Genomic DNA, 27962 nt, shown 5'->3' with positions numbered 1-27962 from the left:
TCACACGCTAGTCCTACTCCTACCGCCGTTTCGCCCGGACGGCCAGTGTTTTTAAAGCATCACCTTAACAAAGCATCAACAACTCTTAACAAAGCATGGGATGCAACCGTATACCTTCCATCAAGGAACCAAGGGCCATGTTTGGTTAGAGTGTAGAAAAGTTTTGATGAGAGAGAAATGAAACTTTGACCACTAATTAGTGGTATTAAATAAAGTCTAATTACAAAATTACCTCCACAACTGCGGTACTGTAGCAGTTGCTCTAGCTAATGAGGCCTTTGACCATACGATTAGAGAATGATTGAGCGCGGTTACTGTAGCATCACTATAGCCAATCATGATGAAACGTGGCTCATTAGATTCGTCTCGAAAAATTACACCCATTTCTAAAAAGGTTTTGCAAATAAACTTCGTTTAGTACTTCATGCATGCATTTTTCTTTTTGTGCAAAAATTTTCGTGGTTTTAACCAAACATGGCCCACACGAAGGAGAAGCAGATAAGAAAGCAGCGGCTTCACATGGGCGATGGCCAATACATAAGTACTCTTATTTACACACGAATTGCATACCACTGCTGCTGAGTGCTGACCATCAGATTTCAGACAGCCACCACACCAGTATCATACGAAGGCAAAGTAGTAGGAGTAGCAGGCAGGAGCTCGGCGCCGGCGCGGCGCGGCGCGGCCCAAGACAAAATCTTTCGGCCCCGTCAGGCAAGCCACGCAACCCACACCTTTGTTTAAGGTAATCCGATGCCGCCACCACTACCATCTACTACTAGTAATACTACAACTTAGAGTACGGAACGGCGATCACCGTTGCTCGAGTCGCCGGATCACGCGCCGTCGCTGCTGCCGGCCGCCCGCCCGCCGTCGCCCGCCGGCATGGTCCGCAGCAGCGGCGACTCCGACCCTACGGTGTTTTATTTCCCAAGTACAATGCATTAGCCATCAACCATCTACTGTAATAGTAGGATGGTGCTGTCTCGCTGGGAGGTGGGGCCGTCCGTGCATGTACCTTTGGACGCGTTGAAGGAGCGCTTGCAGTGGGCGATGGCGCTCTGGATGCCGTCCTGCAGCTGCAGCAGCGAGTCGTCCCGCCGCTGCGGGGCCCCTGGGGAAGGCGGCGCCGGCGAGGGCGCCGCGGCCACGGCGGACGACGCCGACCGGCTCTTCCCCAGGCGCTTGCACACCTGCTTCAGCCCGGCGGGCACGCTCGCGCGGGGCGCGCGCACGCCGCAGGCCACCACCACCGGCTGCGGCGCGGCGACCGCCGTCGGGGGCTGGGACGACGCTCCCGGGGACGGGGACGGGGACGGGGACGGGGCCGGGGCCGGGGCCGGGAGGTCGGGCTCCGCGTCCGTCTCCTCGCCCTCGCTCGCGCCCGCGAACCGGAGCCGCTCGCCGTAGCGCCGGGAGACCTTCACGTACAGCGGCTTGATCTTGCTCAGGTACTTGAGGACCACCTCCTTGGCGAACCGCCGCTCCTCGGCGGTGATCGCGGCGGACGCGTCCTGGGGATGTTGCCCTGCCGCCTGCACCGCCGCGGCCGCGGGCCGGTCCGCGTCCGAGGTGCGCGAGCTGTTGTCGCGCGTGAACAGCGACACCAGGGGCGCCTCGTCCACCCGGAACTTTATCAGGAACCGGCTCGCCTGCTTCGGCGCCGGAGAGGTGGCGTTGCCGTCCGCCGGGACGGCGACCTTGGGCTTCCTCAGCTTCAGCAGCAGCACGCGGAACTTGGTGGCCGGCCGGAGCAGCGACGCCGGCGGCGGGGCAGGGGCCGGCGCAGCCTCGGCCGTCTCCGTCTCCGCCTCCGCGCCGTCCTTTGCCTCGCTCGTCTCCGCGCCGGCCGGCGCGGCCACCGCGTCGACGGCCACCACCTCGCCCCCGCCGGGCGCGACGTCCTCGCCGGCCACGGCGAAGTTGAACTCCACCCGCTCCTCCTCCGCGTCGGACGCGGCGCTCTCGTCGCCGGGCACCGCGAACTCCAGGTCGAAGAAGGACGCGTCGTCCTCGACGTCCCCGCCGCGGCCGTCTTCGCACGCCGACGCGGCTATGGTCGTGGCGGCCACGGGCGCGCGCTGGGCGCCGGCGACCACGCCACCGCGGAGGTACTTGAGGAAGCTGAATGACTCCATGGCACGCTGCGCAGTGGTACAGAGAGCTCAGTCGATTCCTTCCTGTGCTCTGTTTAGTGTTCACTCACTCACGGAGTCACTCGGCTGGCTCCAAGCGCAACTACTCCCTACTTGACTCTCGGCGCTCAAAAAAAGACTCTTTTTTGGGGGAGCCTTTTGAGGAGGATGAGAGGGGAGAGTGAGGACTGTGAGGAGCGGAGCAGAGAGGACAAAGGTCGTGGTGGTGGCGTTGCAGCCATCGATGACAAATAGATGAGCTGAGCAGCGGAGCAGAGCGCGGGTGGGGTTGGACGGGGAGGGCGGCTTCGGCCGCTTTGGATTGAGTGACATTGCTATAGTATATGTCACCATGTGACATTGGAGCCATCTGATGCGTTGGAAACAAATCGGACGGTCTGCTGCGCCGGCCCACCTAAAGACCTCCGTTTTCACCCGCCGCTCCGTTCTCATCCCGTCGCGAGCAGGAGCCTCCTCCCGTTTTCAACTGCGCCGCCGAGCACGTCAGCCCAGAGCGCGTCCGTCCGCACGCCGCTCCTCCTCAACCCACAGCCGCCGGCAGCTGCTAGGAGGGGAGCCTCCGCCGCCGCGGGAGTCCGCCGTGGCCGTTGCTGTGGGAGGCCGGGGCCGCTGGTGCGGGACTCCGATCCGCCGGGGTCGTTGCCGCGGCAGGCCGCCAAGGACGCCGCTCGCTGAGGACGTCGCATACGGACTGGGGACCGGCGCCGCGGAAGTCCTCCAGGGCTGCCATCGCTGGGCGCTGCTGCGCGCGTTGAGGTGGCCGCGGTGGCCTTGCCGCCGCGAGCAGCGGAGCGGCCGGCCACTGGGCCTGCCCTCGCGCGGGTGGCGGCGGGCCGGCATAGCCCCGACGCCCGAGTCCTAGGCCCGCTCCTCCAAGAGCGCAGCGCGACGGCGGACCGGCCACCTCCCCAATCGCATCGACCCGTCTCTTTCTCCAGCGGCCTCCCGCAACAGCCTCCCCAATTCCCGCGGCGGTGGCCCAGCGGGCTCGCAGCGGCGCCCCCTGCAGCCTCCCGCGACGGCGCCCCAGTCACGCCGGGACGTCGGGCACGGTGGCCTCCCGCGGCGGCACACTGACAGATCCTCCAAATTAAAACTCTAATTAAGCGTAATTGCTGTCATTTGAACACATCGGGTTCATTAGCTTAACGGTTTAATTTGGCGATCCTTTCTCAACCCACGTCCCGCTCGAAACATCACCGATAGTCCCACGCAAAGGTGGGTGCAGATGGTACAAACACGACACATATTTGAAAATACAACAAATATACATAATATTTTACTTTAAGTTTTACAAACCAAGAGTGAATAAATATATAATTTACAAACTTTGCATTACTGAAATCCGGGTTCAACTAGAGTAAAGGGGGGTCTACAACTAACAAAAGTGTGCCCTAAGGAGATCCCTAACTAAACCTCTGGCTCCACAACCTCCCATCCCTCAGCATCTCGGCGGATGAACTTGGCGCAGCAGGGACAGAAGTCTATGTCTGCATGTCCTGAAATAATTATAGCAACAAACCCTAAGTATACTAATACTCAGCAAGACTTATCCGACCAGTGGGTATAACTTAGCCCACATATCTAGACATGCACGGCATTTGGCTGGTGATTATTTTTGCAGAAAGCGAATAAAGTAGTTTCCTTACTTTTATTTTTTAGCTGCATGTTCTATATAAATGAACTCTCATCTAATATTTGCATAGACCCACTATAGCAATTATGGTGGTACAAGCAAAAATAATTCAATGTGCTCAATATTTTATATAAACATACATAAATCACATTCTAACATTTTGCTACGATGCAGCAAAGAGATCAAGCCCTCATAACTGCGAGACACGGCGAATCGATCCGATTTAACCTTGCAAGGTGGACCTAACCAACACGGCACGTATTTGCCCCGTCGGACTATACATACCAACCATTACCCTCCATGCCTCGAACTACAGAACCGCCCCACCTGCATATAGTCAGCCGAGCCCTACGAGAGACCACAAAAAGTAAAAAATATGCATCCCGATTCTCCGCGGCCACTCAACTCGCCCTAAGGGGTGGGTAGAAGTTCTGTACTTTCGAAACAAAGCAGTACTCGGCTTACCGGTTTCGACTACCTCCTACTCCCGGCATGCGGTTAGTACAATTCAATCCCCGATCAGCACTGCCGACAACGACCGGTCCTTAATCGACTCAGACGGGGCTAAGGCACCCAGAAACCCTGTCCTGCGGCCATACCTATACATCATCCCCGCCCGGTCTCACATCTCCATATCCATTTCAATACTCCAGTACTGCAATATAAGTAGACATAACCTATGTCTCGCGAGTAACTGGAAATTACTCGACTTCCATATACCCTATATCTCGCGAGTGACAAGAAGTCACTCGACTTCTACCGAGAACTCCTAAGCATAGCGTTACTATCGTCCTATCATACTAGTATAAACTCAAGGAAACCTAAAAATCATGCAACTAGGGTTTCAACCAATTTCTATACGTAATGTACACGAGTAATATATATATATGTCATAATTTAAATTAATAGGTTGTGCTCCGGGGCTTGCCTACGGGCTGTTGCTCAGAGCTGGGGTCAGACGGGCCTTGGGCCGGGTGCTCACAGCTCTCCTCCTGGGCTTGTGTCGGCTGCTCTTGTGGTGCCGCAATCACCTCAAATACGGCGCCCTCAGCTGCGGATGCTACACGTATGCATATGAAATAAATAAGTGCAGCTCCTAATTCTACCTACGGACTGTCCGGCCACCCTTGGCAGACCGTCCGCAGTTCACGTATTCCATCCACCAAAGACGTCAACGCCTCTGGAAAAAATCCTAAACTCTACTGCGGACTGTCCGCGCCCAAGTGGCGGACTGTCCGCAGTTCAATCCTGCGAACCCCACCAGAGACATCGTCTCTGGACAAGTTTCAAGTTTCAACGGCGGACCGTCCGCTCCCCTATAGCGGACCGTCCGCAGTCAGTTCTGCTAAACCACCAGAGACAACATCGTCTCTGGACGAACCTAATCTGACCGGCGGACTGTCCGCACCTCCCAGGCGGACCGTCTGCGATACCTAACTTTTGCCCCGTGCCGCAGGCGGCAGCAAGTGCGGCGGCGACGACGGCGGCCGTTCACCGGCGCCGGCGACACACCGCGGAAGGAGAGAAAGACCGGGGAGCGCAAGGAACTCACCACGAACCAATTCTCGCGGTCGGTTCGAGCGGAGGACGACCGGAGAGGCGGATCGACGGTGGAGCAAGCTTCAAGCACCTCCAAATGGTGACCGGCGGTGGCGGGGGCGAATCCGGCCGTAAGAAACCGGTCTAGGGGTTGGGGAAGGTGGAGGAGATGCCGAGGAAGGTTCTTGCGCGAGGAATCGAAGTTTGGTGGCCGGAGGAGGGAGATCGACGGAAGGGGGCGACGACGGCGCGAGCGCTCGAGCTCCGCTCGGCTCTGGACGGTGCGAGGAGGAAGAGAGGAATAACAGGTGGGTCCCACGACCATCCAGATAAGTATCTAGGCGATGCCTGGCGGACTGTCCGCCGGCCCCGAGCGGACTGTCCGCGAGGCAGGTGGTACACCCAGTCGCGCCGGGACGACGGGCACGGTGGCCTCTTGCGGCGGCGCCCGCCCGCTCACCTGCCTGGAGCGGCGCCTGCCCGCTTGCCCAGTCCTCGCGCGGTGTCCGCCCATCCCCTGCCTCGCGCGGTGGTTTGCTCAGGGTGGCGGGAGCAGCGGCGCGGCGCGCGCGGGGTAAAAACGGGTCCGCTCGTCGGATTTGGGCACGACGGGGTGGGGAAAACGGGGTGCTGCAGCCGGATCGCGACGGAGGGCCTTCTCTGATCACGGCGGCGGTCGAGCCGAGCGCGGGTGGGAACGGGGCGGCGCCGCGGGCGGGTGCTGGCCATGCGGCTTTGGGCGTCCAAGGCGGCGCCAAGCGCAGGGGAGGAGCTGGCGGCGAGGCTCCCAACGGCGGCGGCCTGCCTCTCCCGCGGTCGATTGGCGCGAGCGCGGGGTGAGCGGCGAGGCGCGGGATTAGCGAGCGGCGGGCGAGATTGGCGAGCGCGAGCACCGGATTGGCGTGAAAACGGAGTTCTGCAGATGGGGCCAGTGCATCAGCTGTTCGATCCTCTTTCAACGTTCCAGATGGACGCAATGTCAAGCCGTGACACCCAATCTGGATCCCCTCCCGTGCGGGTGCATTGCCCAGACCGTGGGCCTCCCGTGATCTCTCTCTCTAGTCTCTCTCTCCTCGGACTTGCATCGCCATGGATTTCAATCCACCGTTCAGTTCAAGCGTTCCGGAATTCCAAATTCAGTTCTCCTTTTGTTAAACAAAACTCCAAATTCTGGTGATGGGCCGTAAGCATCTCCAGCAGTCTCCTATTTTTCAATATTTTTTTATTATTAGAAGAAAGTTGTGCTCTAACCATTTCTCAATACATCTTCTTTTTCCCAATAATTATTGGAATGTCCCAATATTTTACCTCATCTCCTCTCAAATAAAGGAAGGGTTCATGCTCTTCCAATATATTGTTGTATTGGGATACTGCAAAAGCTACTCCTCCAATAATTGTTTCAGTATTAGAACATTTCCCAATTCCAATTATTAGAAAAAGATTATTGGGGAACTGCTATAGATGCTCTATCGCAAAGAGATAGACATGGGATTGATCAAGATTTAGCAAAACAAAGCTCCAAATTCTGTTGGCGCTGGACGTGTGTGTAGCGGGGTGTAACGACGCACACGCTTTGGATCACCTGGCGCGGCATGGGCAAGCACCGCGGTGGGTTCTGCACACGTTTGGCATGAACTGTTTTTTTTTGGCATGGCATGAACTGTTGGGGTGTGCGTGCTGTGCTCTGCTGGGTTTGGTTTTTCATCTTTCTGTTTGCTGGCCCTTTCTGCTGTGCTGGATGCATAGCAGTGAGCTGTAACTGGGCAGGGGACCACGGTCAATGCTGGTGAAGCAAAGAGCCCCTTTAGTTATAAAAAATTTTCACCCAAAATTTTTTGCCTCACCTTTAGACCCATGCATGAAGTATTAAATATAGTTAAAAAATAAAATTAATTGCACAGTTTAGATGTACACGATGAGACAAATATTTTGAGCCTAATTAGTGCATGATTAGTCATAATTGCTACAGTAACCCCCTGTGCTAATGATGCGGTCAAAGGCCTCAAAAGATTCGTCTCGCGGTTTTCAAGCGAGTTGTGAAAATTTCTCCCGACATCTAGTCAAATATTTGATGTGACTTTTGTACCAAAAATTTTCATCAACTAAACACCCCAAAAACAATTTAAGAATTACCCCTGGTATAAAACTGAAAGTCAGCAGATCAGTGAGATCTCGTTCTGGAATTGCCTCGGAATGCGTCTGGTCGAGCCGTCGAGCTGACTGAATGGACGGGCCATCCCTCTCCATCCCTGCATGAGCTCATGAATATCATTGTAGATCGTACCATTTCGAACCAGGGTGACAAAGACATGGCGTGAGACATCTTCAGGTTTTGTTTGATTTTTTAAGTAGCTATCATATAAAATGTTGGGATGTCAATTTCAATATTTGAATACCAACTTATTGTAAAACTAATTGCATAAGTTATAATTAGAGCTCTAGACGAATCTCTTAAATACAATCAATATACAATTAGTGGATGATTACTGTAGCACACTAGTCCGATTATGAGCTAATTAGATTTAATAAATTCTTTTCGTGATTAAGTTATGATTTATAAAATTAGTTTGGTAATAAGTCAATATTTATTACTCCTAATTAATGTTTAAACATGCAATGTGATAGAACTTATGACTGAAAATGAAAAACTAAAGCTGACCTGAGCTAAAGGTGCACGATATGATGCCGTTTCTTCCTTCAATCCTTCCATCTCGTTTGCCTGAGACATAGACCAATGATCATGGCATCACAGCCTTTGCCTGATCGGGCACGGGGAGGTGCTACGCAATTACTTCTACAAGCGCACAGGTAGAAGAGCTCATGAATATCATCATGCCATTCCGAGTTCTGACGGCCTGACGGGAACATCATACTACTGGTCAGTAGTCGAACGCAAGCACCGGCCAGCGCTGGGACTTGTGAGGCTCATCAACACTTGATCGTCTTTAAATCATTTGGTATGGATGGGGAAATGCACGTCGCAGTAATATTGTCCGTGCGACTGTAATCATGTGAAGAGTCATTCTGCCGCGTCTTTCAGTCTCTGCTGCTCTCTTCGGTGCCATTTCTATTCTCATCTTCTTTCTTCTTGTTATTTCCTCTTATTTTTTCTCACCCGTTTTTGGAAAGCACTGCAGTGCAGAGAATAATGTGTGGACTGGCAATTCAGTGTCACAAATAGAGTACTTATTGATTCTTCAAACTATTGTGAGTTGACTTTGCGACTTGTAAAGCTGTCTATTATTCGGTCGTGTCCTTGCCGTACTTCACTCGCATCCTTCTCATCTTCGGCTTGCAAATGAAAAATTACAAAACTTCGGCCAGAGCTAAAATCAAATTGCGCGGTTCAAAATTTCAATCATTTTTTCCCGAAATGCAGTGATGTGGGTTCGCTCTCTCTGATGAGGCCGAGGAGGCCAAGTGGGCTCGCTCTCTGGAGAAACGGGCCAACAGAAATGGCCCACGTTCTAATACTGAGCCCATCTATCCAGAAATGGCCGTCCGTCCACAGACAAACCGACGTCGCGTGAGACATCTTCTTCTTAAGCTAAAGGTGCATGGTGGTCCGAGACTATGAGTACATCACGTGAGTCTCCAAATCATGCTGCGGTGCAGGACTCAAAACAAGAAGCAGGATTCGAAACAAGAAGAAAGTAGGGCGCGATGCGATCTGACCAAATAAGAACTGCGACACCGTTTTAACTCGGATTCAAAACTCCTCCACAAAACCAGAACCCGTCCGATCAGGAATTCAAAAACCACCGTTAAAACTTGAACCCATTGAACGTTCAAGGTTCAACTAGTAATAAGGTGGTAGAATCCAGAAAGGTTTGCGGTAGAGAAGCAAATCATCACGTTGGTGGACCCGAGTAATCTCCTGCGTCTCCAATTAATTCAACGTCAAAGATGCGCAGATCTGCATCATCTGCCAGGAAGTTGTTCATGAAGTAGATCCGATTCGCTTTGAGCCCTTGGGGGCTTGCTGGGCAGGAGGCTGCCATGTCTCTGTATTCTCCAAGAGCATCACAGCATCCCCGTACCCCAATGTCGTGCACCCTGCACCAGGCTTCCGTCGAGAAATCAAAGCCGACAAAGCAGACGCAGACCAGGAAGAGCTGGTCTGATGACTCCACCAGCCAGGTTATCCCCGAGCTCATCCCTTGCGGGAAGTCGACCTTGGAGTGGCAGAGTGATCTTGTCCCCGGTGCGAGGGTTCCACAGCCACGCCGCAGAGGACGAAGGGGACCTGCTGGACGCTACCTGTCACAGCCTAGAAAAAAAAGGAAAGAAAATAAAAATCCCCGCCGGGCCCACCTGTCAGCCGCCCTTCTCCTTCCCCTGCTCTGCTTGGTGCCGCGCGTTGCCCCGTCGCCGGCGTTGATCCTCGTTACACGCGTCGACGATCCTCGTTCCGCGCGTCCTTATCCGCACCGGCTGCTCCCCCTCGCCCTCTAGTTCCCGTGCCCGACCAGCCCTCCCCCTCTCAAACCCTAGCCTTCCCGAATCCCCATTGCTGCCGCCGCCCCCGAGCTCCGTCGCCGCCGCGATTCGTCGCCGCCGGTGAGGTTCTCCCCGATCCAGCACGCGCGCCACCTAGTCCTCCCCATCCTCGATCGATTTGAGCCCTAACCCGGCCTCCTTCCCCTCCCTGCAGGGCCGGCGACGAGCGCCTCCGCCCGCCGCCGCCTCTGCTCGTCGCGCCGCCGGTCCGCCGCCGCTCCTCGCCCGCACCGCCGCTGGTGAGCCTCGCCGCCACCTCCGCATCGCCGTGCGCACCCCCCCTTCCCCGCTCTGGCCCCGCCTCGCCGCGCCGCCTCGCGCCGCCGCCGCTCGCCGTCGCCGCGCACGCGCGTGCGCGCACCGCGTGTCGCCCGCGACGCCGTGGCCGCGCCCACGCCGCGGTCAGGGCGCGTTGTGACATCCCAGAGTTTTAAAAACTAAGCAAGAAATATTAAATATGATTTTATGCATAATCAACCAAGAAAAATGGAATCGGGTACATTTATGTGTGCATGCATGTGTATGTGTGTATGTATGTGTATGTGTATGTGTATGTGTATGTGTATGTGTGTATGTGTGCCTAGGTCAGGAACCTCAAATAACTTTCAAACCAATGCAAATAGGCTTATGAAAATGAATAGACATGTTCACCATGAAAAGATTAATCAATGTCTAGTTGAATCTTAGGGGTAGAAGTGGAAAAAATTACATGAAATGATAAGTGTTTTGTTTTGTAGTTTTCGAAAATTCAAAATAACTTTTAAACCATTGTTCGGTTAAACTTTTTTCTGAAATAAAAGTTGTAGGTTTTTAAATTCTCTACAACTTTCGTATTCAGAGTTTTTCATGTTTCAAAAGGAATCCTTGAGAAAAATTCAAATTTTGAATCAAATTAATTTCTCTCTCTCTTTCTCTCTACCCTCTCTGTTCTCTCTCTCCCCTCCCCTGTTTCGCGCCCGGCCGAGGAGAGCCGCCGGCCGCGCGCCGCCCGCCCGGCATCGACCGCCTCCCCACCCCGGGTTCGCCCCGAACCGAACCCACCCTGTCCGCTCGGCCTCGCCACGCGGCACTGCCCCTTGCGCGCACGTCGAGAATGGACACCGAGGCGCCACGGCGACGCCGTGCCGAGCCGGCCGACCGCTCCTCGCCCTTCTCGCGCCCTTGACTCGTCTAGAGTCTTCCCTCGAAGATCAGAGACGTTCCCAACCCGTCCTTCTCCCCTCCTGAGCACGAGCGCCACGCCCCGCGAGCCCCACGCCCCGCGAGCCCCTGTTGCCGGGAACGGCCGCCGCCGCCACCATGGCCGCCGCCCCCTTCTAGGTCGCCGTGGAGCCCCCTCCTCCACCCCTCCTCGCACCCAACCGACCCCCGCAGCGAGCACCACTGACCTCCACCGGTGCTCCCTGACCCACTCGTCGCCACCCAGGCCCGCCGCACCGCCGCCGCCGCCGCCAAACGCCGCCGCCGGCCGCTGCTCTCCGCGGAGGAGCCCCTCCCGGCCATCCCTAGCCCCAAACGAGCCCACCCCTGGGTTCCTCTCGGCGCCGTGAAGCTTTTCCCCCACTTTCCCCACGCCCCCGGTGAGCCCCCACGCCGGATTCCGGCCACCCGCCGCCTCCCCTGCTCCTCAGTCCGGCCAGGGGCCTATCTGCGAGGAAATTAGATCTTCCAGGGGCCTCTGCGCAAAAAGAAAACTTTTTCCTTTTTGTTTTACCAAAGCAGTGAACTTGTAAATTCGATATAAATTCGAAGAAAAATTGGAAAAATGCAAACTCAATTGATCTGAGTTCCTTGTTATGAGATCTACAACTTTCATTACATGAACATGTTTATTTTCTGTCTGTATTTTAATCTAGGAAAAATATTAGATTTTATAGACTATAATTATTCTAGGAGTTATACTTAGAATCTATAGGTGATTTTTGTCTGGTATCTACTTCATGACATGTTTAGCTTTGTGTAAAAATTTGAGCACAAGTTGACACCCATAACTAGATGAAACCCTAGTCTTGGCTAGATCTAGAAGAGTAGCTTACTTTTTATTTTTGGATGTTCTGTTATGGAGATGTGTGTGAAACTTTTTCTGTGTATTTCCAATACTAAATGAACACCACTGTCCAAGTTTCAATATTTTTAGATTTGTGTAGCTATTTCTTTGATTTAATGCTTTTTTAGTAGATTTTAATTATGATAAATAGTTTATATTGATGATAAATCATGAAAATATTTCTGAGTGTTCTTTCTGAATAGTTTAGCTGGTCCATGAAGTTTGAACCCCAGTTCATGACTAGAACAGGATCTAAAAATTAATCTTGTTAAGCTTCTGTATGTTTTGTTTATTTTCTCCTTTTTAATTTTGTGCATAATAAATCCTAAAAAATTCACAGTAGCTACTTAATACCTTTTTAGACCTACTGTTAAAGTTTGAGATTGTTTTATACTCTAATCTAACCTATATAATTCAATCTTGTTCTAGGAGTTGTCTGATTACATGAATTGTTCTAGATAATTGGCTACAAGTTTTGGGATGAATTTTGCAGGATAGCTAGTTCTGTTTACCTTCTGTTTGAAGTAATTTTTGTTGAATTTATTACTCTTTGTGTGCAGATTTGTTGATTTATTAACCAACCATGCTTTAATTGCCATATGAAACTACTCCCATTTGTTTAGGAAGTTAGTATAGCTTTCTTGTGCTGTTGATCATGATGTCTTGTGTAGTTAGATATGTTGAGTTACTACTCTATAAACGATTACCCAGTAAAATATGAATGAAAGTGTTTCACTCTTTAACTTCGGGTTTTGTTTGCATTACACCTTTATTGTGAAATAATTCATAAATTCTTACCATCACAACGACTTACCCATGTGCATTGCATCTCATATAGATACTACTACTCTCACTGACGGAACTTACGAGCTAGTGCCCGAGTCCGAGAGTGAGCAACGTGAAGCTCAAGTTAATCTAACTGAAGCTGCGCAAGACCCGAACCCGATTTCGGAAGAGCCCAGATCCAGTTACGCTCAGGAAGGCAAGCCCCGGAGCATGTCCCTCTATTTTTAAATTATGCAATTTATTATTGTTCCTATCTACTTGTGCATTTAAGTTGCAGGAGTTGACTGGAACCTTAGTTGCATGATCCTAGGTACCGATGCTTGAACACTAGTTGGTACAGGTCGCTAGTTAGCTATGCTAATGATTCGGTAGAAGTCGAGTGATTTCCGGTCACTCGCGAGAAATTATAGGAGTTGGTTGTTTACTACATGCTACCACTATAAGGTCTACGGGCGGGGTCGTGATACTCTGGATGCCCCGTCTGTTTAGTGAAAAGTGATAAGGCCGCAGTGTGTGGTAGTGGTGGTTAAGCGTTTGAACGTACTAATCACATGCCGAAAATATGGTAATCGGTAAGCTTAAGTACTGGATTGAACCGCGGCCGGAACATACCTTCCCACCGTCTTGACGTCGTTCTCATCTAGCTAATGACGGGTGCAGGGCCGGGCTCTGTAGTCGAGGGCGGTGGGCCTGTTCCGTGAAGTGGGAATTGAAGGGAAAAGTTGCACGTGTGACTCTGGGAGTAACCACGTGACGTGTGTTTAGGTCTGCCTAGCCAGGTTAACAAATTCGATTCGAATCGTCCGTTTCTCACCGGTTATTGAGACTGCTTAACCCTTTTGCCACATAGAGTAAGAAGTGGAAGATGATAGTGATGATGAATATGGTTGGTTGGATGATAAAAGATAATTGTTTCCACCATGTATGCTATTGGATAGATCCTCATCTAGAATGGTTAATTGAACTAGAACCTGCAAGCTAAAACCTGCAATTAAGGATCTACTCTTACTGCTTTTCGGCAAACCAAACCCCTCAAGCCAAAAATCTTACATGTCTAGATAAAGGGCTAAGTATACCCTTAGTCGGATAAGCCTTGCTGAGTATTAGTATACTCAGCCTTGCTTGTGGCTTTGTTTTTCAGGTGGTGCATCGGAGGTTACGATTGACGTCATGTACGGGCTTCATTATGACGTCTGGTTTCGACGCTAGACTATCGTTCGTTTTACGTCAAACTTGAGCTCTGTTGTTCTTTTATAAATTCAAACTTGGTTTGTAATATTAATTCAATTTCATACTCTGTACTGTAAAATTTGTGAAATGTTGCTTTCTCTGGACTGCTTTGTCGATCCTGTTTCAAGTGGTTTAATCGGGATTTTACCCGACAGCACTGCCGGATTGCTCTGTTTTAAGTGCGTGTTAACCCTAGTTACTGTTTCGGTGTTGGTTAGTGCACTTAAGCCGGATTAATTTAGGCGGGACTGCCACACGCGTGCCCTGCCTTGACCCGGCTGGGTGGGCCGCTGGCCAGCGGGCCCCACCTGTCAGCGACTGCGGGTGTGGGATAGGGTGGATCTAGCAATTAGTTAGGGTTTTGTGATGTTTAGTTTTTCTGCAATCTTGTAAAATCCATAGAATTTCATGTATAGCTCTAAAAATTGTGAAACTTGTTTTGTTGGATTCCTATAGATGAGATCTACTCAAGAAAAATATTGGTTTGCATGTTACTTTGTTGTAGATTTATCTATAGTTTTATCTTTCAAAAGTGAGTTTAATGCTTAGTTATTTGTGGATTGCTCTAAAAATTTCAAACTAAATTTTTTTAGACTCCTTGTAAGGTGTAGTTTCCATTAGTGCAACTTACTCATGTGTTTCCTTGCCGTTGGTTAGGGTTTTATTTCGATTTCATGCTTGCTGTACAAAATGTGGTTTAATATAGAACTTTTTACTGGAAAGTGAGAAAATAGTAAAACCAGTTTTTATAGTTTTGTTTTCATGTCTAGTATCTAAGATAATTTTATTGGATTTGTTTAGATAAGTTTGCATGCCTTTCCTGATTTATCTTGCTTAGAGTATCTAAAAATTGATCTATTTATGGTTACTTATAGGAAAATGATTTTACTGCAAAACCAATTTTCATGAGTCCCTTGCAATGTTTTCTACATGCTAAAATTATTTCATGATTTATTCTTGTTGTTTAGTTCATTTCTTAATTCTTGCATCGCATTCATGCATTTGAGGGACCGAAACGTCGGAGAACGAACCCGTGGAGCCCACCGAGTTCGTGGAGCCTGAACCCGGAGCCCCGTTCGTGGTCGAGCCAGAAGTTAACCTAGGCAAGCAGCTAAGCATATCCCTTGCACCTGTCTAATCTGTTTTAGTTTAGCTATCCCACTTGGGTATTGTGGGTTATATATGTATAGTATGTTTGTATGGCATTTTTGTACCTACCTTTGATGCATTATCCTTCCTTGAGTTATTCAACCATGTCCTTGCCACACAGTAGTCAGTTACTCACTTAAACTTGACTAGATGCTTAGCCCTGCTTAGAATACTATATTGCTCGCTAGACAGGATTGGTTTGGAGGATCACTTTTACCATATACCCTTGATCGCACTGGTTCGGTTGGGTTGTTAAGAGTTTGGTAGTATCGAGATTCGAGCGGTATGGTAGGGCCTAGTGAATGGAGTCACATGGGCATAGTCCGCTTGGATTGTTTAAGGACCGTCCGTGGATGACGTTGGCTTTGAGCACCTTTCCGTGCTACCACATATCCAATATAATGGTATGGATAAGCCAATTACCTTCCTTGACTTGATCATTGATGTACAGTCCTAGATACGTGGCTTCGGGCTATGCAGAGAGGCTTAGAGGTGTCCCCGGGTGGACCTACGTGTAGGAAAGTTTAGAGATGTCCCCGGTGGAAACTAAGTCTCTACGCGTAAGCTAGGTGTGAAGATTTCAATAATCGAGCCATGTTGGGAACGGTTGACGCGAGTACCCCCTTATCCAACTTTGGCCGGTTGGGTGAGTCGCATGGTCCTTGCGTCGTGTGGGTAAAGTAGTACACCCTTGCAAAGTTAAATCAATTCGAATTGCCGCGCTCTCGGTTATGAGCAAGCTCTTTGTCCGTTGAACTCTTCGTAGAAAGTTCCGGTTACGATGGAAATGATTTATGGCACATTTGTGACTCATTATATTATATTGTATTCTCTTAATGTACTAAAATTGTTTAGGGGTTTGGGCAACATTAATCAATTCTGATAGGTGATAGTGTAGAGAGCTAGTGCTGATGCAATAATTACTTAACCTTAAAGCTTTTACTTGAGCCAATGCATGATCCTTGCTTATTTAAACGCGTAAGTCTTGCGAGTACCTTTTGTACTCAGGTTGCTTTCTAAACCTAGTTGCAGGTGAACCCGGAGTGGTGTTCGGCCACTTCTACCCCGCTGATCCAAACGCGGGGGAGGAGTAGGTCGTGGTGGCTGTAATGATGTCTTTGAGCAAGGCGCCATTACTTTAGTAAGTATTTACCGTAATCGAGCTTCGTGAGAGTATGTAAATGCAATAAACTTTACGTTCTGTTTAATATGACTATCGTGAGCCCAAGGCTTGTAATGGAAGTTAGTTTGAACCCTCCTATATTGAATTGTAATGTTAAGCTGTGAACTCTGGTAATGTAAAACTGCTCTTTGTGGATTATTGACGATGTATTCGATTGTAAACGGTATGTGCATATGCTGATCCTGGGCGTATGTTGGAGCACATACCAGGACTACCGGATTTGATATTATTTTGGATGAATGACGTGTCGGTTATTCGTGTCTCTAGATGTGGGATAACACGTGGCACGCTCTCCGGTAAGCACGTGTTAACTCTCATCTGGGTGATAATGGCCGGCGGTTCGTTTAAAATAGTATCAAATTGAGCGGTTCTCACACTACCAGCATCCAGCCCTGCGGGGAGGTCCAGAACATGTCGTTGCTGCCTGCTACAAGGTCGGGCGCCATGTCGGCGGCGTGTAGCAGCAGGCGCTTCTGCGAGACGCTGAACATGAGCATCTCGTGCTGGCGGCTTTGGTGCTGAAACACGATCAATGGTAAACATGGCGACATGCTCTTGCCTAATTCATCGCTGCTGTCGTCCGTTGCGTGTTGCACCGGCACCATCTTCGATTCTTGCTCCTCCCTCCTCTTCTTGGGGACAGCAGGCGGCTAGATCAGCTACCCGGGGCTGCGGAGATCGATAGGTCGATGTGGCTTGTTCCGATCGAGCTGTAGGTTTGCGTCGGTGTTGGATTCAGTTCCGTTTGAGCTTGAAAAGGAAGTAAGGAACTGACCGACTTTGTTTGCCCTAAAAAAAAGAGAAAGGAACTGGCCGACTTTGCAAAATTCAGATAGGTAACGTTTTAGGCCCAGAAATTGAGGCCCATTACCATAGTGTTCCTTTCATTTTGGACCATCCACCAACCACCATGGGAGGCCCTCGATTGAGCGGATGTGGCCCATGTGATAATCTGAGCCCACCCACATCTATTTTGAAATGGCTGTCTACAGAACAGGACGTACGCCCTTTTTTACAAGAGCTACTAGCTACTTATGCATACGAGATGGTAGTTTATACTTTCAAGTACATCTATGATCCAAGTACTTTGTTTATACTTTCAATTGCTATTAGTAAAAAGCGAAAAAAAAAGGACGATTGGTTGAGATCGGAGTACAGAATTTATGAATTTCTCGCTGATACCTTGTGGGCCCCGGCGAGAATCGTCTGGTCTTCGGCTCTTCGCTATAGGCCGGCGGAGTAAAAAAAAAAATCAAACGGCAAAAAGATTCCGAACGCTGTAGCTCAGGGCCCAGTCGAGCAGAAAAGCTGAGTGGTGCAGGTGTTATGGGGTGCCCTCCACGTTGATTCCGCCAACCTTTTCACGGTTAACGGCTGGTCCTCCTCCCCTCCTCTTCTCTGCTACACCTACTAGTCCTTGTGCACCCCAGCGCTGGCCTTTGCAGATTAGGCCATTGATAATAAACAATAACGAATACACATAATCACAAAACTGCTCATCCTTTTTTATGCCTCCTAATTGTTCTGTTCGGCTGCTGCGGCTGGTAGCTGGAGCTGATTTGTTGTTAGAGAAAAGTACAGCTAGCTAACTGCTAGCTGGTGTATGATGCTGATTTGATGTGAGAGAAAAAACACTCCTAACTGACTGACCAGCTGAACATAGATTGACAGAATGATGGATGATCTCTGACCCATGGCAGGGCAACTTGTTTCGTCTGTTTTAATTAGTGCTTGTGCAAAAATCAAGCGGTATATAGATCAACTCTACTAAAAATGGAGCAGTGACCTGGTGGAAATTAGAGGAAAACTATGAAAACCTTTTGATGCCGTTCTGAATCCTGACATGTGGGACCAGATGATTTTCTCCTAAAAAATCCAAATCCGTGTACACCATGAGCAAGTGAACACCGAAAGCAGCCACCGTCCTAAGTCGTCCAGCTCGACCCCTTTTCACCGTCGAATCCAAATCTGACGCCCCTGATTTCCCCGCAATCCCTAAACCCTGGCGCGCCTATAAAGCACCCCCAGCCCCAGCACAGAAATGAGACCAGATCAACCCCATTTCTCCTCCACTTTGGCATCACGCACGCTCCTCCGGCTTTCCCGTGTCCCCCGGAGCAGCGCGAGGGTTTCGAACATGGCGGAGCAGCCGCACGCGGAAGGCGGCGCGAGCCCCAAGCACGAGACCCTGATGGAGAAGCTCGCCGACAAGCTCCACGTCGGCGGCAAGGACTCCTCCTCCTCGTCCTCGGACTCCGACAACGACGAGCGGCCGCGCCCCTCGGCGCCGCCCGCGCCCGCCGCCGAGGTCAAGCCCTCCTTCTCCGACTCCGCAGCCACGGCGGCCGCCGAGGCCAAGGCCAAGGTGTTCCGCCTCTTCGGCCGCGAGCAGCCGATCCACAAGGCCCTCGGTGGAGGCAAACGTATGGCTCTGTTCCATGCTCTGAGTGATTCTGCTTTTTTGTATGGTTTTGACTCGAAATCGGTAGATCGGATCTGGTTGCGGGGGATCTGGACGGGCTTCAGGACTTGGGTTGCGGGATAGATCTGGTAGATTGCGTTTTCTCGGCTGGAAGTAGGGTTTAAGCAAAGGGCAGTTTGTTTAGATCAGTGGGCGCGGAGTATCAGATAGGGGTCTTATCTATCGTTGACAAATGGAGGCCACCAGTATGTGCTGATGAGGCGACTCTCGCTTCAAATTCGATCAATGTAGCTTGATTGCATATTGCTACATGATCTGATCTGAACGAGTTCGCACTTTATACTCCCTCTGGTTGTTAAAACTTGTTGCTGCTGAGCTTGTCTGAGTCAGGGCGTATGATGCTTTTGAAATTTCAGGTCAGGTAACATGAATACTGGTTGTATTTGTTTCGGTAACGGTAGTTTTATGGTATTTTGTTTGACATGATGGGATGACGGGGATCACTTTCTAATGAATGTTTTGTTGTTTCGGCCAGAGGATTTCGGTGGTGTTACACTTGTATGAGGGTCAATACTTTCGGGGGCCTTTTGGTTGCTTTGCATTAAGATGCTGAAAACTTGAGGTTTGTTTGGAAAAGAAACAATCAACTGGATGATTTCACATTATGTTTGTCTAAAACTAGGACCTCCCTTAGAGAGGGTGCGATACAATCTTATCGCACTATGTCTTTGCACCTTACCGCATATTTAAACATAGACTTGACAACCAGAGCATTTTTTACCTACAAACATCTTTCTTTGTCAAGTGAATTGTCTGGTGACTGAGGTGCAATAGGAATTGTGTAATCTGAACACCTGATTATCTAATATTGTACCGCCGTATTTATTGCTGCTCTATATTTTGCAGCTGCTGATGTGTTCCTGTGGAGGAACAGGAACATCTCTGCTGGAGTGCTTGGTGGTGCCACTGCAATCTGGATCCTCTTTGAATTGCTTGGCTACCATCTTCTGACCTTCGTTTGCCATGGTCTCATATTCTCTTTGGGTGTTCTGTTTCTCTGGTCTAACGCCTCCTCATACATCAACAAGTAAGATTTTCATCTTAATGCCTTATATTGACATTAGTGCACAAGCTTATAAGATAAAAATCTTGTTCATGGCAAGTTACATGGATGTAGAATTACTTAATGATGTGTGACCCTGGCCTTTATTTCAGATCGCCCCCACGGGTCCCAGAGGTGATCATTCCTGAAGATCTGGTTGTCAACATTGCACTATCTACTCGTTATGAGATCAACAGGGCCTTCGCCAATCTTCGCCAGATTGCTCTTGGCCGGGACATAAAGAAGTTCCTTATGGTAAGTCTACTGTGCCATTGCCTGTGCTGATCAATGGTTGCTACAAAAAATATGCCCGTCTCATTTGTCCTCCATGCAATTTTTAGGTGATTGCTGGGCTTTGGTTGCTTTCTGTTCTTGGGAGCTGCTGCAACTTCTTGACCTTGGTTTACATTGGTAAGGGATCCAAGCAACTCAAAGAGAACCTTGTTTCCTAACGCTTCTTCTAACTATCTACATGCCTGACACTGATCATCTTATCTTATGCAAAACAGTATTTGTGGTGCTGCACACAGTCCCTGTCCTCTACGAGAAGTATGAGGATCAGATTGACTCGTATGGCGAGAAGGGGTGGGTCGAAATCAAGAAGCAGTACGCCGTGTTTGATGAGAAGGTTCTGAGCAAAGTACCAAGGGGCCCCGCGAAAGACAAGAAGCACTAGAAACACAAGTGATTTGGTGTTGCTCTCGGTAGGGAATGCTAGCAAGTGGTTCGAGTTTGTCAGGAGGCATCAAGACTCCATTTTTGTGGTACGAGCACCAATATGCCACCTATCGCCTTGTGTTATTACGGCTGCCTGTTTGGTCTTTTGATGGGGGTAGCTGGATAGCTTTGCCCTACAACAGTGATGCAGATGCAGCATACGATTTTCTTGTACTGCTGTTTGATTTTGATCTGTGTTGTAAGATGTAGTGTGCGTACCGTACCCGTGACGCTGTTTTTTTCTATCTATATGGATGTAGTTTGGAGGCTGGTTATATTTATGGACATTTTCTGAGTTTAGATACCATCCACTTCAATTTTACGATGGTTTTGGTGAAGAAGGCTTGAAGCTTGTTCTTGTTGTACTGTTAGTGGTTGGTTTTAGTTTCTTCAAAAATCTGCTCTGTTTTAAGATTGTGATGCGCGTTGCTTTTGTTGTGGTTAGATACCATCCACTTCAATTTTCTGAGTTTAGATACCATCCACTTCAATTTTCTGGCTTGCTGGGATATTGTGGTGTCTTGTGGTTCGTTTGGAATCGGGTTAATAATCAGACCGCGCCTGTCCTTTGGCTGTAGGAACCAGCTTTGGCCGAGCAAGTGACCGGATGGTTACCGGTGCACACCAAGCCAAATTCGGAGCTAGTGCCGGCCTTAATGCCAAATTCGGTGCACAAGATCGCAAAAGCCCTCACATATCTGACATTAGGGCTTGCATCAAACAAACAGAAAAGTGAATGTTGGACCCGACTGAGCTTAGGCTTGCCTGAGCTCTAAAAAGGTCCACACGCACACACAAAAAAGACCAAAGTCATTTTGTGGCTGACCAGAACCTAAGCGAAAAGCATTACTGTGACCAGGCAAACACAAAGGGGGAAAAAGGGCCTATTTCCTCATGGCTGTTTTGTGCTCTATTCTACTCTTTCAAATTATGTCCATACATTCTGCGTGTGGCATTCAGATTGCTCAGAGGAAGTATGTCAATTGCTCCTTCTTTCTGGAGCCACCTTCACCGTACAACTCGTTCCATTGCCTCAGCTCACTCATTATGGAGCCCTCGGCAGCGAAACTCGCAGCCACCTGCATTTTGAGAGTTTAGGAGTATTAACAACTGAACTTCAAGCTACCAGTTATTCAGTTTGACGTTGACGAGTGCTATGTTTTCTTTCGGGTTTCATCTCTAGCCTACCCCAACTTGCTTGGGAAAAAAAAGGCTATGTTGTTGTAGTAGTTGTTGTTGTTGACGAGTGCTATGTGCTGCAATGCATGTGCTTTCGCATTCCACTTGAATTAGATAAAAACATGGATTCACCTGGTTCTTTGCTTCCTTCAAGTCTGTCATGTTTAGTGGCCTTAGAATGATTGTCTCCTTTTCTTTCTTCTTTGTAAGATCCGCCGGAGCTCCTCCTTTCTCACGCTTCAGCTTCTCCTGGAGATATTGAGAACAAAGGTCAACACAGTGAATGCACATAATTCCTCATGAATACAAAGCTTTTGAGTGTAGTGATCTGATTACCAACTGCTCCTTCCTTTCCTTCTGGATCAGCTCCCTCACAGGGCGATATGCTGCCGTGGTACATAGATTCTGTTACAGAGCAATGTGAGTCAACAAGGGAGTTTTTCTTTCATTTTTATTGGTGTGTGGATGAGATGCATTCATGTCTCATGATGATACCCAGTTACTGACCTTAAGATCACTGCCACTATATCCTTCTGTCATGGTCGCTAGCTCCTTAAAGTCCAGACCTGGATCAACCTTCTCCTTTGACAAAAGCCGCCTCATAATCAGCTCCCGACTTTCCATTGACGGCAGGCCGACCATGATTCTGTTAAAGAAAAAGAACACACCTCAGCCATAGAACATTGAAATGGTTCTGTTAGAAATTCAAAGATGGACAAACATAACTACTTCCTCGCAGGGACAAGATACAGACCTCCTCTCGAACCTACGAATGATAGCCTCATCAAGATCGAAAGGCCGGTTGGTTGCAGCAAGAACAAGAATTCTCTGATCTGGTCTTGACAAGAGTCCATCCCAGTGCGTCATGAACTCATTCTTGATCTTCCTCATTGCCTCATGCTCCCCAGCTCTGTTCCGCTGCCCAAGCATGCTATCAACTTCATCAACAAAGATGATAGTTGGCGATACTTTGGCAGCTAACGTGAACAATGCACGGACATTCTTTTCGTCTTCCCCAAACCACTTTGACGTGATAGTTGACATCGAGACATTTATAAAACTTGCTTGAGCTTCATTTGCTATAGCCTTGGCTAGCATTGTCTTCCCGGTTCCTGGAGGACCGAAAAGTAATATACCTCTGCAAGGCTTAAGAAGACCACCTTTGAAGAGATCAGGACGTCGAAGAGGCAGCATGACAAGTTCTTGAAGGGATTCTTTGATATCATCCAAGGCACCGATATCATCAAATGAGACTCCAATTTCATTAGCAGGTATCACTTCCGGTCTGATACGCTTTTCAAACTCATTATCTGGTGGAACTTCCTAATAGGAAAACAAAATGAAATTACAAATTGGTAAATTAGTTTCTCGAGACATGCACAGGATAACATAGATTAGACACTAATAATACTATTTACTGAAAGATGCAACAACAAATGCTATTACCGGTGCTTTTGCAGCTGGAGGTGGATTATCCTTCTTCTCTGTTTCTGTTTTGCTCGCAACTGCAGGAGCAGGGGCAGCAGCAGCAGCAGTGCCAGGGGCAGTAGAAGCGGTGGCAGGAGGCCGTACCGGTGGCAGCAAAGTTGCAGGTTTTGTTTCTGGTTTTGCAGCAGTTGGAGCAATTCCTTTTTCAGCAGCCTATATATTTGAGGTACGGTATGTGAATGCATAAATTTTCTGAATATTTTTTAGGCAAGTAAAAGTACAGTACTCAAGGACAAATTAAGTATCATTATATTAAGAAAATAAGGCATGCCAAAGAGTACTCAAACCTAGCCAATTTCCTAAGTTCTAAATGGTAGACGATTTAAATAATCTGTGACATATCAATCCAGACGCCGGGTTGCATCATTGTTAGTGTCAATCCAAACGTTGGTTGCAACATTTTATTGTAACTCGAAGTTACTTAGTATTTTTTACTCTAATTACTCAGCAAAACTTATTATAACATCAGTACAAACCTAGCAGCCTTCTCTGAAATGTAGGTAAACCAGACAAGAAAACCTTGCAAGATAGAATTAAGAGCTATATTGTTTTTTATCATCATGCGTATATTTAGTAGGGTATACCTGTAATATAAATCTTTACAAGAGTTAACAGTCATGTGTGTTTAGTAGTGCATATATGCGATTTAAATAATAATAATAATCAACTTGGAGGAACATCAATTGAACAAACCTTCAAGGCGTCACCAGTCACTTCCAGCTTCATGCTGTCCTTACTACCCATCTTGTTCTCTTGAAAAATTTCCAATGCATGAGACAAGCTGTGCCATGAAAGAGTCACAAACCGAGGAAGAAATGAAAAGATCAATAGACAGCTACACCAATATGCTAACTACCTCTTTGCAGATATAACTAATTTTCCATTTCGGTACTCCGGCTCTCTTTTATTCATCAAGTGATATGAAACTGCAGATACCACAATCTCCTCTATATACTTACTAAGGCCTATTGTATCTGATAGGCATATTGAGCCTAAGTCATCACACTCGAGATCATTTTCTGCAAGGACTTCCAAAATATGATTCCGGTTATCTTGAAACTGAATCATCTTCATGTCTTCTTCCAATTGCGAGTTCCAACTTACAAGGTGGTTTTCGTTTTCAGGTGGCTTGATTTCAATATTATATGGGAACAAAACTGAAAGTCTTTCGTCCAACTCCTCATCACTGTCCATTTCGACAATCCTTGATCCGAGGACTAGCACTGGCCCTTCAAGCTTGTTTAGTAATTTTTCAAACAGGAGATACATTTTTGGGGACTTGTGAAGAAACTTCTCGACATCTCTTATGTAGAGTACAATGGGATACTTTTTAGACACTGAATGCAGAACCTTGTACAGTGCTTGTACTAAAATTTTCTCATCGAAATTCCAACTGCTAGCACGCCTGAGAGGAGCTGCATTGTTTATCAAACACCATCACAAAAACAGAAAAGGTGCATAAGCAACGCAAGAAATTACAAAGGTAACTGCTGCAGTAAAAATTGTACATTTTCTCAATATTCATTCAATTAGGGGTAGCATAGTATTGTTTGCTTATTTTTCAACTATTTGCAATGTTTTCAATGTTCATCCTTCATTGTTATAATATTGAAATGTACAAATGTACTAAAATTAATGATGTGCATTGACAAAATAACAAATATAAAATACCACTAATCAAACTGTGCTTTACAGCCCTGATATGGATCAAGAAAGTCTACCTTGCAGGTCATAAATTAATACCACAGCCATGTTTTGACATGCTAAGCATGTAAGCAGCTAAAGACAGAAGGTTGTATTAAGATATACTCCGTACACATACGACAATGTTATCAAAGAGGTAATTTTTCCTTCAAGGAAAAAAAGGTCGAATTTAATGCTAACATAGTTTCTAAGCCAGCTCATAAATGCTGAACAGGAAAAAGTAAGAATTTTATTCAGGGACATAGCTTTAGTCATGTGCGACTATTGCGACTAAGTATGTAGAAAGAGCATCTTATAACCTGTATTAGTTGAAGGACCTTGCGATGCCAGGCTACTCATATCGGATGAAGTAGATGCATTTCTTCTGAGCTTTGGCAAGTTGCTCATACTTTCGGAACTCCTGTAAAATTTCATAGGGCAGAGCAATACAAAACAGGAAATGAAGTCTAGTCTGTCTGTGTTAAGCTCAGTAAAGCCTACTTTTCTTTTTTGTAAGAATACATTAAGGATTAACTTTTTCACACCTTAATTTCACGTCTGTCATGCTGCTTTGTCTGCGTATAGTTCCTGCTACAAAAGCCAAGGAAGTATCATCAAATATACAGCTAAATTTGTATAAAAAAACAACACTCGGTCATTTTCTTCTTCAGTCTACACATGCAAGTGAATTCGGTTTCACATTGGAAGAGAAGAACAGTATTTCCTGTAGCATTCAGAACAAATGGAAGCTAACCGACTTTAAGCAACTTCCTTAAAACTGATCTATGGAAGTTTAGATGTTAAGAATAATTAAATGCATTAATTCACTGAACTGAGATGTGCAGGTTCAGTTCGGAAACTGAAATAGACCATTGGAGCTGACCTTTCGGTTGCTCCTTTTGTGGAAGGATTGAAAGAGATCCAAGCAATCCAGACACACGCTCAAGGGTCGTTGTAGATATTGATCTTTTAAAAGGCTAACAAGAAGAGAAATGCCCAAGTTAGGGATTAGTTAAAGATGATACAATCTGTCAGGAGTTGTAAATATCGAGCTTGGCAATGATATGCAGACATATTGCAACACCATATTGAGAAAGCAAAGCTAAAAAAAAAACCTATGAATTCTATTAATTAATACTTACATTCCGAAGGCTGATGCTATGGAAATGTGACAAGACGAAAGTAACAACATACTAATGTTTAAAGGTCTTACCTGCTCTGTGCTGCCACCAGTGCCATATTTGCTATGGATCTGTAACGAAGGAACTGCATTAGATCTTGCAACAAATTTTGTGTACAGCAGGAAAACGTGGCCGCCGAACTCACCTTTATAAGAAAATCTGTAGGATCTAGCAAGAGCAATTTTGCTTGGAAATAGTGGGCAAGCGCCTTGGCGAGCATCTGCTGGTAAAGCTCTTCAAGCAGGAACTTTGTCTTAACTTAGTCTGAAGCAGAAATAAACGAAACAACTGAACAACTGTTCACTTTGGCATTGAAGAGAAAATCTACCTGCAGGGCCTGACAACAGAATTGCACGGCTAGCCGGAGCGAGATTCCTGGTGTACTTGGAGATGTCTGCTTGCTTCAAGTGAACATACGCTGCGCTTGTAAGCACGACACGTGTTTGCTCACTGAAAATTGGAATTGCAAGTGATGAAGCAAGAAAGAAAAACACAAAGAGGGGTTTTGAAATGAGAATGTACTGCACGCCAAAGGGGAGAAACAGAGGTCAATCATCATTTATCCATTAAGATCACTAATTCACTATGTTCTGCTGGGTGCTGTCCAGACTTTTTTTTTTGTTGGATCCAATCAATAAATCGTTACCATACCATGGTGCCTTTTTTCCATTCGGTAAAGGGGGGAGAAGTAAAAAAATGGCATATCTGTTCTTACTTCTTCTAAACGGGAGGTCATTTTTTCGTTACCACCTTTGGTGGCAGCTGTATAATCAATGACACGGAGCCAACAGTGAGATCTGTTTGTTTACAGGTCAAATTGATTGGTGATCTGCTGGAGAATCATCTGGGTTACTATCTTGAGCGACAGCGTCCAGAGGCAGAGTTCCCCTGCTAAAACGCCTCAGACTGAAGATGGCGGGCGCGCTCTTTTCCCTCTATTTTTTTCTTTCTTTCTATTTTTCAGAAAAAAAATGTGCAGTTGATCTGTTGTAGTATGTCTCATTTAGTATGTGCATGAGAAAATCACATAAGAGAAGGAATAAAGAAAAGAGAGATCCGAAACTGAACAAGGTGACGCAACGCAGCAGCAGGTCGAGCAGAGTCTGAGGAAAGAAGCTCTGAAGTCCGAAGGTGAGCGCGGCTAACACACAAGTGCACGCACCTAGATCCTCCTGGTTTTATTAATTTGCTTGGTGCAGAAGCGATCGCACGCGCGCAAGGGAGACAAGCGAGCGAGCGAACCTGAGGTAGTAGGGGAACTCGTCGAAGGTGACCTTGGTCGCGGCGGCGTCGACGAGGAGTCGCCTGAGCTCCTGCTCGACGCGGTCGACGGTGAGGCCGGCCCGCGCGGAGGCGCCGGCCCAGGGCGCGGACGCGAGGCCGAGCCCCACGCCGACGCCGATCCCGATCCCCAGCGCCGACATGACGACGCTCTTCCCCTCCATGGCTGGCTGGCTCCGGCGGTCCGGGCTGCAGGCTAGAATTAATCAAGCGAGGGAGGCGGACAGGCGGTGGTGGGAGGAAAGAAATGAAGCAAGCAGAGCAGCAGGGTGGCGCGCCTGGGTTGGGAAGGAAACGGGTGGTGCGGCGTCGGCGAGGCGAGACGGAGGGGGAACCGCGAGTGGCGGGGGCCGGGGATGCTCCGCTCTGCTCGTTGCGTTGCCAGCAGCTAAGGCTGGCTTCTCGGCCTCTCTCGGCGATGGTGATGATGATGCAATGGGGCGCCGGCACGCGCCCCGCGTACGTGTGATATAGCGGGTACACGCGGACCGCGCTGCAGAGCAGGCGCCGGCGCGGCCGGGGATTGCCGTGAAAACGGAGCAGGTGGCGGCACTCTTCTGCCCGGGACCTCTGTGTTTGGATGAATTGGGAGGGGAGCACGTACGTACAGGTGTTCTTGCCATTCTCTCGTGCAGGTGCAGGGACGACCTCGATCGGGGACCAAACCATGCCGCCGCCGTCCG

The 27962-nt window shown here is 48.4% G+C and overlaps 3 protein-coding genes and 1 long non-coding RNA gene across 6 annotated transcripts; 2 read left to right on the top strand and 2 right to left on the bottom strand.

Annotated features, from left to right (window-relative positions):
* Window positions 1-493: 493 nt before the first annotated feature.
* On the bottom strand, window positions 494-2450 carry LOC120676734 (probable membrane-associated kinase regulator 2). The gene is made up of 2 exons (XM_039958062.1): window positions 1019-2450; window positions 494-913 (listed from the first exon to the last, which is right to left on the bottom strand). The coding sequence occupies exons 1-2, from the start codon at window positions 2136-2138 to the stop codon at window positions 837-839; spliced, it is 1197 nt and encodes a 398-aa protein (XP_039813996.1). The 5' UTR covers window positions 2139-2450; the 3' UTR covers window positions 494-836.
* Window positions 2451-18275: 15825 nt separating this feature from the next.
* LOC120673386 (reticulon-like protein B1) lies at window positions 18276-20808 on the top strand. Its single transcript, XM_039954193.1, has 5 exons — window positions 18276-18649; window positions 19555-19735; window positions 19864-20005; window positions 20092-20161; window positions 20260-20808. Exons 1-5 carry the CDS (start codon window positions 18364-18366, stop codon window positions 20424-20426), a joined length of 846 nt encoding a protein of 281 aa, XP_039810127.1. The 5' UTR covers window positions 18276-18363; the 3' UTR covers window positions 20427-20808.
* A 270-nt stretch (window positions 20809-21078) lies between these two features.
* LOC120673385 (spastin-like) lies at window positions 21079-27716 on the bottom strand. 3 transcript variants are annotated; one of them, XM_039954192.1, is made up of 16 exons: window positions 27558-27716; window positions 27241-27468; window positions 26327-26448; window positions 26144-26232; window positions 26031-26069; window positions 25701-25794; window positions 25363-25405; window positions 25138-25238; window positions 23991-24549; window positions 23828-23915; window positions 23093-23287; window positions 22401-22969; window positions 22154-22292; window positions 21983-22051; window positions 21779-21895; window positions 21140-21546 (listed from the first exon to the last, which is right to left on the bottom strand). In XM_039954192.1, exons 2-16 carry the CDS (start codon window positions 27441-27443, stop codon window positions 21433-21435), a joined length of 2541 nt encoding a protein of 846 aa, XP_039810126.1. In that variant the 5' UTR covers window positions 27444-27468; window positions 27558-27716; the 3' UTR covers window positions 21140-21432. The 3 variants fall into 3 exon arrangements, with proteins under 3 accessions (XP_039810124.1, XP_039810126.1, XP_039810125.1); XM_039954190.1 differs by having other exon boundaries at window positions 21079-21546; window positions 25363-25408; window positions 27241-27705; XM_039954191.1 differs by having other exon boundaries at window positions 21359-21546; window positions 27241-27705.
* LOC120673388 lies at window positions 23160-25144 on the top strand. The gene is made up of 3 exons (XR_005674642.1): window positions 23160-23300; window positions 24259-24617; window positions 24863-25144. It is a non-coding gene; the product is annotated as an uncharacterized LOC120673388 (long non-coding RNA).
* Window positions 27717-27962: the final 246 nt, after the last annotated feature.

The sequence above is a fragment of the Panicum virgatum genome, chromosome 5N, assembly GCF_016808335.1.
Source record: "Panicum virgatum strain AP13 chromosome 5N, P.virgatum_v5, whole genome shotgun sequence".
NCBI classification, from domain to species: Eukaryota; Viridiplantae; Streptophyta; class Magnoliopsida; order Poales; family Poaceae; genus Panicum; species Panicum virgatum.
This window is presented reverse-complemented; position numbering and strand designations above follow the sequence as displayed.

Bases quoted from the DNA above. Each gene is read 5' to 3' on its own strand.
- LOC120673386 (XM_039954193.1), top strand. From the start codon at position 18,364: ATGGCGGAGCAGCCGCACGCGGAAGGCGGCGCGAGCCCCAAGCACGAG. The intron at 19,736-19,863 runs GTAAGATTTTCA...CCTTTATTTCAG, and splicing joins GCCTCCTCATACATCAACAA to ATCGCCCCCACGGGTCCCAG. The intron at 20,162-20,259 runs GTAAGGGATCCA...TATGCAAAACAG, and splicing joins CTTGACCTTGGTTTACATTG to TATTTGTGGTGCTGCACACA.
- LOC120673385 (XM_039954190.1), bottom strand. From the start codon at position 27,443: ATGGAGGGGAAGAGCGTCGTCATGTCGGCGCTGGGGATCGGGATCGGC. The intron at 22,293-22,400 runs GTCTGTATCTTG...TTTCTTTAACAG, and splicing joins ATTCGTAGGTTCGAGAGGAG to AATCATGGTCGGCCTGCCGT. The intron at 21,896-21,982 runs GTAATCAGATCA...CAATATCTCCAG, and splicing joins AGGAAAGGAAGGAGCAGTTG to GAGAAGCTGAAGCGTGAGAA.
- LOC120676734 (XM_039958062.1), bottom strand. From the start codon at position 2,138: ATGGAGTCATTCAGCTTCCTCAAGTACCTCCGCGGTGGCGTGGTCGCC. The intron at 914-1,018 runs GTACATGCACGG...AAAACACCGTAG, and splicing joins CTCCTTCAACGCGTCCAAAG to GGTCGGAGTCGCCGCTGCTG.